The sequence below is a fragment of the Podarcis erhardii genome (genome assembly GCF_964252035.2).
Source record: "Podarcis erhardii genome assembly, chromosome: 14".
Taxonomy (NCBI): Eukaryota; Metazoa; Chordata; class Lepidosauria; order Squamata; family Lacertidae; genus Podarcis; species Podarcis erhardii.
This window is the reverse complement of record NC_138503.1, coordinates 6,597,339-6,609,888: the sequence shown is the minus strand read 5'-3', so window position 1 is coordinate 6,609,888 and position 12,550 is coordinate 6,597,339. Positions and strand designations below refer to the sequence as shown.

Below are 12,550 nucleotides of genomic sequence, written 5' to 3'. Positions count from 1 at the left end.
TTAAACAAGTTGGACAGAGGATAGAATCTCTCTTGTTGAGAAGTTTTCCAGGGTCTGGGTAGAAAAGGTTTTTGTTTCATTTATTCAGAAGGATTCAGTCGATGAGTCCTGAGGATTCCGTAGCATCCTCCTTAACTCTGCTTCCAGCCACCACTAAGAAAGAGGGTTCAAGGGGGAGTCTTTTGACAAGGCTAATTTCTACGTAGGATTCCTGTTTTCAGCAGAGTCATAACTTTTCTGATGCAATATGTTGCCGTTGAGTGCTGCATTCATTTAAAATAATTCATGCTATTTAAAGGAACTCGTGATTTCATGCCAATCTGATCTTATTCCATGTTAGGCTCTCAGGAGGTTATTTTATCTGCCTCGATTTAGGGTCATAGCAAAGAGTATCCAGCATTTGGGAAACATCGCTAGATGTTCAGTTGCTAACTGCCCTACAATATTCATTGCTTCCCCATCTGCTTTTATGATTTTATTGTAAACTGCCCTAAGATTTCCTCCCTCCATCTAGATGGACAGCATCCATTGTTTTCTAAATAAGTAAACAACATTTGTGTTGGTGCATATTTGTCTCTCTTGGGAAACTACCATACTATCTAGGAAACTCCCAGCATCTGTGATAGAATTCTAGGACATAGGAAGCTGCGTCATACAGAATTAGACCACTAGGCCATCTAGCACTCAGTATTGTGTACTCAAACCAGCAACAGCTGGTTTCAGGAAGGAGCATTTCCAAGCTCTACCTGGAGATCCCAGTGCTCTGCCACTGAACTACAGTCCTTCCCAAAGCTCAAGTTTTAGAAGCTAAGAAGTCTTGTGTTACAAATGATGTGGAACTTCACTTTACTACAGTAAATTGCCTGCATCAGAATTTCTTCTGGTTGATTTTGACAGGTGCCAGTCAGTGGTCAAGGACTGGAGGACAAGCCCCTTCCTCTCCAAACTATGAAAATTCTCTACACTCTTTGGTAAGAATTATTTAAAGCTAGTTATGACTTCATTGCCAAAAGATAGCACTTTAATTTTAATAAATTCTACAGTCCTTAAAGGAAGCAGTAGTACAGCATTACAAATTGATTTTTTGCTAACAAAAATGGCTGTCTTTAAATGAACAATACCAAATATGTAGGGTGGGTCTTTGGCCATCTGTTTGCTGGGCATCAAGCTTCTGTATTAAAGACAGCTTATGTGATAGTCTTGTTAGAAATGATGCTACCTTTTTGTAACCCATCAGCAAATTCATGCAAGAAAAAAGGTGTGCAAATGCTTCACAATTAAAAAAAAAAAAAAATCTTGCATTTTTTTGTTTTTGTCTTCAGTGTTTGACTATGAAACTGTCATAACAATGGAACTAGTGGTGCAGCAGTAAAACTGCTAGCACATTTGCAAAGCTAAGCAGGGTCTGGTATGGTTTCAAATTGGATGGGGAACTGTGTGTTGAGATTCCTGCATTGCAGGCGATTAGACTAGATGATGACCCTTGGAGTTCCTTCCAATTCTACTATTCTGTGTTTCTATAAAAGTATTAAACTATGTCTTGCTCATCTTGTTACAAAAAAGTATGATAACTCTTTATTTAGGAAATAAGAGCTTGATAATTTGATATGGAAATTGGTATAGAGATGATGGATTCTAACTTTCCTTCGCTGTTGCTATGACTTTCATCTCTGTTATTTCTTTAACACCTGCCGTATCTACAGAGCACTTATCTCAACAAGAATAATATAGAGTTGGACATGGATAATCAAAGTGATTAGGTGACGAGAACAACTTTCATATGAGAAAAAGTTGCATTTAGAGTTTTTTGGTTTAGAAAAGAAGGCAAATGCCATGGTAAACAAAAAAAGTAAAGAAAGTGGCTGTTGAGGTTTTTCTCCCTCCCTCTTGAAACTAGAATCCAGGGTCATCCAATAAAGCTGAATAGTGGAAGATGCAAACAGGAAGCACTAGTTTGCACAACACAATGTTTAACTATGGAATTTGCTACCACACAATGTGGTAATGGCCATCAACTTGAATGGCTTTAAAAGGGACTAGACAGGGAGCTGGGCATGTTTAGCCTGGAGAAGAGGAGGTTAAGGGGTGATATGATAGCCATGTTCAAATATATAAAAGGATGTCACATAGAGGAGGGAGAAAGGTTGTTTTCTGCTGCTCCAGAGAAGCGGACACGGAGCAATGGATCTAAACTACAAGAAAGAAGATTCCACCTAAATATTAGGAAGAACTTCCTGACAGTAAGAGCTGTTTGACAGTGGAATTTGCTGCCAAGGAGTGTGGTGGAGTCTCCTTCTTTGGAGGTCTTTAAGCAGAGGCTTGACAACCATATGTCAGGAGTGCTCTGATGACGTTTCCTGCTTGGCAGGGGGTTGGACTCGATGGCCCTTGTGGTCTCTTCCAACTCTATGATTCTATTAATGGAGGGTAAAACTATCGGTGGCTACAAGTCATGATGGCACATTTTATCTCCAAGATCAGAGGCAGCATGCTTCTGAATACTAGTTGGGGAATAACATCAGGGGAAGTTTATTGCTCCCTTGCCTGCCTGTGAGATTCCCATAGGTCTCTGTTTAGCCCTGTGAGAAACAGATTGCTAGAATGAGTAGGGCTTTTTTCTCATCTATTCTTCTGTGTTGTGTGCTACATAGAAATGGCACATAGCCTTTGGTCGGGATTCTGAGGACATTCACTTGCAGGCAACCAGTAATCAAGTATAGCTGGAAGTAAAGTGGTACCTTGGGTTAAGAACTTAATTCGTTCTGGAGGTCCGCTCTTAACCTGAAACTGTTCTTAACCTGAGGTACCACTTTAGCTAATGGAGCCTCCCACTGCCGCCACACAATTTCTGTTCTTATCCTGAAGCAAAGTTCTTAACTTGAGGTACTATTTCTGGGTTAGCGGAGTGTGTAACCTGAAGCATCTGTAACCCGAGTTACCACTGTACAATGTTAGGAAATGGTGTGGTGGGGGTGGAACGAAGAAGACCTACAATGATAAAAAATAATAATAACATTTTCCATGCAACTAACAAATAAGAGTATTCTGTTACTGCCATATATTTTACTAATAAATGTAAGCAGTATGTGGAAATTAGGTTTCCAATGTTACTACAGTATTCGGTATTTTATCTTCTCATTTCTCAGTATAATTTAAGTCTTTGTTGAATTAACTTAACTAACCACTGAGGCTATCACACATACTAGCTGTTGATCTCACCTCTTTAAAATTACTTAACCTGTGCTTTGCTTCTTGTTCTGTCTTGACTTTGCCAGAAAAATCGAGTTGAGCAACAACTTCACGAGCATTTGCAAGATGCTATGTCATTCTTAAAGGATGTCTGTGAGGTACTATTTCTCTTTAGATGGTGCCTTTTTATTTTTCCAGTTAACACTACTTACAGATTCTTTCCTAAAGTAGCAGTAAATACCATATAGTATAGTATGGTAATCTTTGCCAACCAGCTGCCCTTCAGATATTTTGGACTAGAACTCCTACCAGTCCTAGCCATCTTGGGGAATTGGTGCTCCAAAACATGTGGAGGGTGCTAGTTTGGTGAAAGCTGTAGATAACACATTTCCTTCAACCATTTTGTTATGTCACTTCGTAGAGAGTTTCCAAGGTTAAGCTGATTTTTGTCTACTCTGTTTAAATAAACAATAAGCCTAAGTTAAGGACAGTAAAACGCCATAGTTGGTGCAGTGGCTAGAGTGTTGGTTTTCGATGCAGAAAATCTAGATTCAAAATCCCCACACTGCCACAGAATTCACTTAGCCTAATGCAAGCTATTATTTCAGCCTCACCTACTTTACAGAATTGTTTTGAAATACTGTTCTGAGCTCTTTGGGAAAGTGACAGCTTGAAATAAGAAATACAAACTTCCTTTAAAAAAAGGGGGGGGGAGAAATCCAAATTTCCTTTTGGTATGTAAATTGTATTTGGATTGAGCTCAGATTAATTTCTAAAATGTTTGCTTTATCATAGCTATCAAATGAGGTGGGTTTTAGGGCTAAAGGATTGTGAGTTGTCTTAAGGACGCTTTTTGATCTTTGTGGCTTAGTTGGGAGGGAGTTTGTAGGGTGGATTGGATTTGTACCTGGGTCTTCAGTATTTTATCTGCTCCACCAGTCATTTGCTGACTAAAAGGCCAACATTTGACTGAAAAGGCCAACATTTCATTTCAGCAAAACTATGCAGCAATTTTATTTTTAAATCCAAATTGAGATTTTGACATTTTTTGCTGGTTTTTCTTTCTTCAAGTTGCATCCTAAAATATCAAATAGCATTAATCTTACAAATAACCGAATGTTGAAAAACATCCTTTTCTTTTTTTAGACAGAAGTAATTCCACATCCTCTCCGATCAGCTACCTGCCCCCACTACCCACCTATTTGTTTATAGTGCTGCTTAGCTGCGTTTGAAATCCTTTTGATATTGCATTTCACTTGCCTTTCATGTCTTCCATTGTAGAAAGCATGACAGTATATAATGGGTTTAGCAGATGTGTACAATAAATGACCTTTGTGCTCCTTCTGAATCCTAACAGCAGTCCCGGATGGAGGATCGCTTGGACAGACTCGATGATGCCATCAATGTGCTGAGGAGCCATGCGGTGGGGCCTTCAACGAGCCTGCCGAGCGCCCATGGAGAGATACATAGTTTACTGGGATCTTCCCACAATGGGCCAGTTAGTAGTTTGAACTCAAATTATGGAGCATCCAGCCTTGTAACCACCAGTCGGCAAGCCTCAATAGTAAGTAGCTATTTAATCTACTGAATGTGTTAAACGGACTGACTCTTGATTTAATTTTTAGTAGAACTGAAGCTTGAAGATTTGATGCTATGCATCAGTAACATCTGTCAGAAACCAAACTAGTGATAGTGATTGTGGAAGAAGAAATGGCAGCCTGATGCATCTGCTGGTAGTTCCCATTTGGAAGGAATGTAGAGTGTGGGGAAGGGAGGGCAGAAAGAGGGGAACAGCTAAAGTGGTTCGCCTGGTGAACGCTCTGTAAAATCCTGCTGCTTTGACCGATACAGAAACCGGAGACTTTTGCTAATAGTACTTGAGCTTATACATATGATTTTTCCAGATGTTTAATAATTGGCAGGCCATGTTCTGCTTGAAGTAGCAAACATGGAGATTGAACTGGGAAAGCAGTCAAGGAGGATGGAATTGGTCTCAAGTGTTCTGGGTTGGAAAAATGGTTATAAAATGCAACCAACTTCTAGTAACAGATGCTGGCAAACAAGCCTGGAAAGAAGCTGCTGGTATGTGAAACCAGGTTGTGCCCAAACTCAGAATGTAAATGTAATGACTTTGAGCACAGCTGTAGTTTATGTAACAATGGGAAGGCAAAGTCCTTAGACTAATCTTCTCCCTCATCCCCAGAAGAGAGAAATATCTCACTGTCATTAATACATATATGAATCATTCTACATAAATGGATTTAAGACAGCCATGAATCAGAGTGAGACGCTGAAATCATTGTGTAAAAAAATGATATCGCAGATTTACTTCTGTTCATTTCTCCCCTCAAACAGTTTAGGTTGGCTTGTTTACAGCCTGGTTTTCAAAGCTGCTGGCTATTCTGAGAATGTTTCCTTTTAAACAGGTTCACAGCTGGGTATTTCTTAATGAAGGCAGGATTTCACCTCCCATCAAAGTAGTTGGTGAAGGGGTACAATATATAAAACAAAGTGACTTTCACTTCCATTTATATCAATACTATTAAGCATCAAGGAGACTAGTTTGTTTCCTGTTAAACTCCCCCCCCCCCCCAGTGGCATGTTTGGCTTCAGGCATTCATATAATTTCATGATAGACATTATCAGCAGGCTAAGTTTATGATTCTAGAGTTGGAAATTTATGATTCTATAGTTGGAAGGGCCCCTGAGGATCATCTAGTCCAACCCCTTGTGATGCAGAAATCTCAACAAAAGCATCTTTGGCAGATGGCCATGGCAGACCATTCCACTGTCAGAACAGCTCTTACTGTCAGAAACTTACACATCAACACTGGTTTCCTTAGATGCCTCCCAATATTCTTTCTTGTTGGAATTGTCTGCATTTGGGCCTTCAATATTTCAACTTGAAGAAGCTCCCATCCATTTTGGACTCTCTTTTCTGACCATGGGCTCTCATCCAGTAGTTCCTTAAGCTTTTGAAATTGGGCCTTCTTGAAGTCCAGAGTGCGTGCAACTACACTCAGCTTTTCCTTGCCTCTGTATCATGAAACCCAGGAGGACATGATCACTTCCTCTCAAGTTTCCCAGTACAGTGGTACCTTGGTTTATGAACTTAATCTGTTCCGGAAGTCCATTCTTAAACCAAAACGGTTCTTAAACTGAGGCGTGCTTTCCCTAATGAGGCCTCCCGCCGCTGGTGCCCTCCCACCGTTTGGATTCCGTTCTTAGACCGAGGTAGAGTTCTCAAACCGGGACACTATTTCCAGTTTTGCAGAGTTTGTTAACCGAATCGTTCTTAAACCGGACTGTTCTTAAAGCAAGGTACCACTGTACTTCCATTTTGTTGAATAGTTCCTCGTTGGTGAGGACCAGGTCCAAGATAGATGATTCCTTTGTTGCTTCTTCCACCTTCTGGGAAATGAAATTGATAGCAAGGCAATGGGGGAATTTGTCAGTCCTTACATTCTTGGCAGTGTTTGAGTTCCAACAATATCGGGGAAGTTGAAGTCTACCATGACCACTGTATTTCTCCTTTTCAAATGTTTGGTAATCTGCTCTAGAAAGGCATCATCCAAGACTTGAGTCTGGCTTGGCGGTCTATAGCAGACACCCACAGTAAGGTCACTGTTGTTTCTCTCTCCTACAGTTTTTACCCATATTCTCTCAATCTGCTTTCCATGCTCCAGGTCATGGATCTATTCACAAGTGTACACATCCTGTACATATAATGCCATTCCTCCCTCCTTCCTGTATGATTGCCTTGAAACTAGAATGCCTTTGTTATTCATGCATTTTGGTGCAGAGAGAAGCTATAATGAAGAAGGAAATAAAGTGGGGGGGGGCCGAACCAAACACTTCACACTGGAAAAGTAGGTTAAATGGGGGACTTGGTTTTGAGTTTATGAAACTCACTGACCAGGCTTATATGGGAAGTAAAAGACTGTTCTTAATCTTATGCAAGGCTCTGGGTATATTCTCGCCTTCCACTTTGCCCCTCTCTGCATATATCCTAAGAGTTTGTTTCTTCTGGTACCCCTAACTGGATTCCTTTTTGTTTCTATTGGTCCATGTTGTCCTGGCCATTTGTAGAAAGGATATTGAGATTTTCTGGAACTCAGCCACTGTGTATCCATTCATTGCAGATGTGCTCTGGTGGAACAAACTAACCACTGAAATACAGAAGAAGAGAGAGAAGCTGCATTTGTTGTGGTCAGCAAAGAGCAAAATGTCAAACTCTGATATTCTTGTGGATATCAGGCTTCTTACCCTTGACAATTAAATTTTAATACTCTTCTAACTTGATCTTCTTGGACTGCTACCAAAGTCCTAATTCGGATGATTTTTGTTTTTGTGTAATTCTTATAAAAGGTATCTTTGTGGAGTACCGTATTTTTCACTCTATAAGATGCACCAGACCACAAGATGCACCTAGTTTTTGGAGGAAGAAAACAAGAAAAAAAATATTCTGAATCTCAGAAGCCAGAACAGCAAGAGGGATCGCTGCGCAGCGAAAGCAGCAATCTCTTCCTGTTCTGGCTTCTGGGATAGCTGCACAGCCTGCATTTGCTCCATAAGACGCACACACATTTCCCCTTACTTTTTAGGAGGGAAAAAGTGAGTCTTATAGAGCAAAAAATATGGTAAGTGTTTGCCAAATTCGCAAACACTTTGCATCCCTCTTCTGTGGTGTTTGGGCATCATGGCTGCAACCTGCATCCTTCAATCTGCACACAGTGCTTAGTGATGCTGTTTGTTCAGCTTGTTTCTTTCTGTTATTTTCTCTTTCCTATTCCCTTGCATGGTTCTGTTTTTGTGTTTTGATTTTTAGGGTTGAGGAGTTATTTCTGCTCTGCCAGATTGATCTGGAGGGGCAAGATGACTCCTCCCCCTGGAAGAGGCAAAAGATTCTTAGGTCCCTGCCTATCAAATCCAGTAGGAAGTGGCATACTCAAGATAAAATGTCTTCCAACCTAATCTGCAAATAGAAATAGTAAGAACCAATTTCATTTTTTTGAACTACATATTCGGTGTAGAGATTGTGATTTATGTAGAAGATGCAGTCATGGTCTGTGTGTATCACTGGAAACTTGTCCTGAATCCCCATTTAATTCAGAAATGATGGGCTCTACATCATAGGTACTAAGGGAGAAACAGACTGGTGGGTCTGGTATAGGATTGTCTTCAGTGGTGAGATAGAAAATGTGCTCAGATTTGTTGGGCTGGCTGACTAGTGCAAGTAGACATGCTAATATTGGTGAACATTACGAGTATAGCTCTTAATCAAATATAACATTATGAAAGTAATAATGTTATAAGGCCAAACCTCCTTACCCCTCTCATCACCTCTGAAGCACCAGGGAGGAAGAGCTAAGGTTTTCTCATTCTAGCTTGCTCTCTAAGAAGAAACTGTGGAGGGTTCACCAGTCGGATATGGAGGCATCATGCACAGCTGAGCAGTCTGAATCCCTTGGCCTGAGTGAAGGATGGGTGCCTAGTAGTTTCTTCTCCATATAATTTTTGTTGATGGAATTCTGACTGCTCTCAGTCGATAGAATGCATAGGACAAAGCCTTCTATGCTGGCTGGGTCTGAAAGGAGTTGCAGTTCTAAACATCTGGAGAACACTAGGTTGGGGAAGATCATGTATGTTGACTGAAGCACTGATGAAGTAGGAAAGTTTGCCCTTCTGAGTAAATCTTGGCCAAAAAAAGTTCATTAAGATTTAGCAATATATTTTGGACATCCCATTGCAGCTCATTTTAACTTCTTAACTCTTAGAAAAAATAATTAAATTTCCTTGAAAATGTCCTTGGCAGAAGAAACAAGGAAATGAGTAATGTAAGTCTTATTTTTTATGACTTGCATAACCAGACATGGTTTTATTGTAACACTTGCTTAAGTTTTCTGCCAGCTTTAAAAAAACCATTTCCTGTATCTCTGCTTAATTGTTGTTTTGGTGTGTTCTGTTGTGCTGGCTGTTACACTTTCCCTGCTCTTTACTCAATGAACATTTTAAATCTTAAAAGCAACCCACCATTTTGCCTTCTATTTCATGTTTGGAAGCCTACATTACTGTTAGATTCCATTGTGCTTTTTGGGAGAAGCCTGGCATTGGCATGAACTGCAATAACTTTAAGCTAAAGTAGGGAGCCGAGTCCTTCACTAGTTCTCTTGCCAGACATGTTGAGCACTTTCAAGTAAGTTGGCTGTCTCTCTATTCTTTGACGTATTTCCTTTTGTACTCGGTACTCAGTAACAAGTTAAAGAGTCCTATTTTGCAAGCTGCTTGTACATGCTGTACTTTTCTCGGTCCGCTGCAAGAAATGTATAGTGCAGGGGTTGCCAGTGCAGCACCTACAGGTGCTAGCGCTCCTGCTGGTGTTTAGTGTCGCACCTGATAAGGTTTCAGTAAACATCCCCTCAAAAATCTGTGATGCATGGGAGACTGTTGGTTCTTTATGCTTGATCCTTGTGTTCATAGGCTTGGCTTTGCCTACATGGAAATGCCCCCTCAAATGGGTCCTCGTTTTGTTGGATGCCAGGATTTTTTTCAGCAGGGGAGTTGTCCTTTGCTCTCTCTTTTTGTCACCTTGATCAGATGTGAAACCTACTGGTTTCAGTGTCAGTTACTTTAGGACTGCTACCTTAGAGTGAGAGTTGAGTACAGTGGTGCCCCGCAAGACGAATGCCTCGCAAGACGAAAAACTCCCTAGACGAAAGAGTTTTCCGTTTTTTGAGGTGCTTCGCAAGACGAATTTCCCTATGGGCTTGCTTTGCAAGACGAAACGTCTTGCGAGTTCTTGCGAGTTTGTTTCCTTTTTCTTAAAGCCGCTAATAGCCGTGCTTCGCAAGACGAAAAAACCGCAAGACGAAGAGACTCGCGGAACGGATTAATTTCGTCTTGCGAGGCACCACTGTAATCCAGACTAAGTTTGCTCTAAACTATGGCTTAGTGTGATGTCTAAACACTGCCAATATTGTTGCAAAGTTAACATTCTGGCCAGGTTTTGAAATTCCAGAAATTAATATTTCCTGAAGTATCTTATTAAGAAAGTTACTGTTTGAATTCAGTTGATGATCTAATGGGGTTTAGTTCATCAACCTGAGAACTCATTTAAGTTGATTTGATATTGTACTTGGTTAACATGCCTGGGTGGTTCAGTTGGTTAGAGCATGGTGCTAAGAATGCCAAGCTTGCAAGTTTGATCCCCGTATGGGACAGCTGCATATTCCTGCATTGCAGGGGGCTGGACTAGATGATCCTTAGCACCCCTTCCAACTCTACAATTCTATGATTCTATTCCTTACATTGCTGTGTAATGACATTCCTGGCAAAATATTTAATCTAAATTATTTTCTTGAGTCCCCTATCATATGTTCCTAGAAGTTCATCTTCACTTTCAAAGTTTCAAGACTGTTTTCTGAATCTAACATTTGATCTGTCTGTCATTGTTGGATTAGTCTTAGATTTTAACATTATCAAGAATCTGGTAGCTGTTAGGTTTGGACATTGCTTGAAGAATAAAAAATTAATAATATTCTGTAGCTACTTTGCCCGTAAGACATTTCATGATTAGCAGCTTGAATGTTATTTGGATTTGAGCATAACTAGAATAAAGATATACCAAACTTCTAGGGCAGAATTTAACAAAGTTTTATTTTTAACCCTCCACCCCCGGAGAGTTTCACACTTTCTTCATATAGAAACTTGTTTGTATTTCTATTTCTATCTGGTGACTATTGATATTATTGTGAAACTTTACACTAACCTGAGGCACGGTTCTATGTTAAAAGGAAAATAAGAGAATCTAGAAAATGTTTGACTAGTATGCATCTGTCTTTGTGGAAGAATCTTGCATTTGGAAAGTAAAACAACAAATCAGGATGAATTGGAGTTCACAGGAAACAGTAAATTAAAGCATGAACTTGCATAAGGGTATTTATCTCTGTCTCAGTAAAACCCACACTAAATGTTAAAGAGAAAAGCTGCATTAATTACTCAAGAGGGATTCAAAGCTCAGCAGTTTACTAGGCTTGAAGGATTTATTGAAAAGCAGGGGTTCTCATGTGTAACTGTGGGCAATAAACCTATTTAATTAAAGGCTTAATCTTTTAGCTGCTGTTCTCTGCTATTTATTCCTATAAAAAAAAGCTTCATCTCTATAGTAGTGCTTGATTGCTTGCCCCCCTTTCAGGTTTGCATTTGTTGTTCCTTCTCCCATGAATACGTGTGTTAAAGGGGGGAGGGGGATGACCTTTGACCTGCCAAACTTATTAGCATAGGCCTTCCAGTGCCAGCAACCAAGGGTTCATTGTGAAGCATGTCATCAATCCTGGCAGCAAATCAGCAAAAAATGTATGATATTGACACTGATGCTGCAAGAAGGGATCTCTCATGAGGGGGGAGGAGACAAACTCTTACAACCCAACTCTCAACCCTTGAGATATGTTACAACCTTTAGAAGACCTCTGAAGGCAGCCCTGTATCGGGAAGTGCTTAATATTTAATGCTTTTAATGTTTAATTATGCTTTTGTATATGCTGGAAGCTGCTTAGAATGGCCGGGACAACCCCATCAGATGGGTGGGGTACAAATAATAAAATGTTTGTTGTTGCAAGGCCAGGTTGCTCACCGGAGCGAGATGGTTTGAGCATATTACACCAATCCTGGTCGACTGCACTGGCTCCCAATTATTTTCCGGGCCCAATTCAGAGTGCTGGTTTTGACCTATAAAGCCTTAAACTGCTCAGGACCGCAATACCTCAAGGACCGCCTCTTTCCATATGAACCTCCCTGAACCCTGAGATCATCTTCTGAGGCTCTTCTTTGCATGCCTCCTCCAAGAGAGATTCAGAGGCTGGCAACACAGGAACGGGCCTTTTTGGCAGTGGCTCCCCGTCTGTGGAATGCTCTCCCCAGGGAGGTTCGCCTGGAGCCTTCATTATACACCTTTATGCATTAGGCAAAAACATTCCTCTTTAACTAGGCCTTTGGTTTATTTGATTGACATCCTATGCCCTTTTAAAACGTGTTTGGGGGGTTGTTGGGTGGTGGTTGTTTTTATTTTGATTATGTACCTTGTGGTTTTATATTCTGAGACCTGCCGATATAGGGCGGTATATAAATTATAAGAATAGGACCTTGGTTGTGTGGTGATATTATTTCCCTTCCCATTTACGGTACTTTTAACTTCACTTCTCTTGAATCTTCTTCAATTAATGGTAGAAGCATTGTGTCATAGGAGGGGAGCCATAACTCTGCATTGGCAGCATGAGCATAAGAACATCTGAAGAGCCTGCTAGATCAGGCTAATGACCCATCTAGTCCAGCTTCCTGTTCTCACAGTAGCCAGCCAAATGCT

At 40.5% G+C, this 12,550-nt stretch overlaps 1 protein-coding gene across 16 annotated transcripts in view; it reads left to right on the top strand.

The window, feature by feature from the left end:
- The window catches only part of TCF12 (transcription factor 12), a 166,581-nt gene that overhangs the window by 137,447 nt on the left and 16,584 nt on the right, over positions 1–12,550 (top strand). For 10 of the 16 annotated variants that reach the window (XM_081838903.1, XM_081838909.1, XM_081838905.1 and 7 more), the window contains 3 exons: positions 898–971; positions 3,276–3,347; positions 4,547–4,753. In XM_081838903.1, the coding sequence (XP_081695029.1) occupies positions 898–971; positions 3,276–3,347; positions 4,547–4,753 (353 nt within the window). The remainder of the gene's footprint in view (positions 1–897; positions 972–3,275; positions 3,348–4,546; positions 4,754–12,550) is intronic. The other 6 variants (XM_081838904.1, XM_081838911.1, XM_081838901.1 and 3 more) reach the window with 3 other exon arrangements.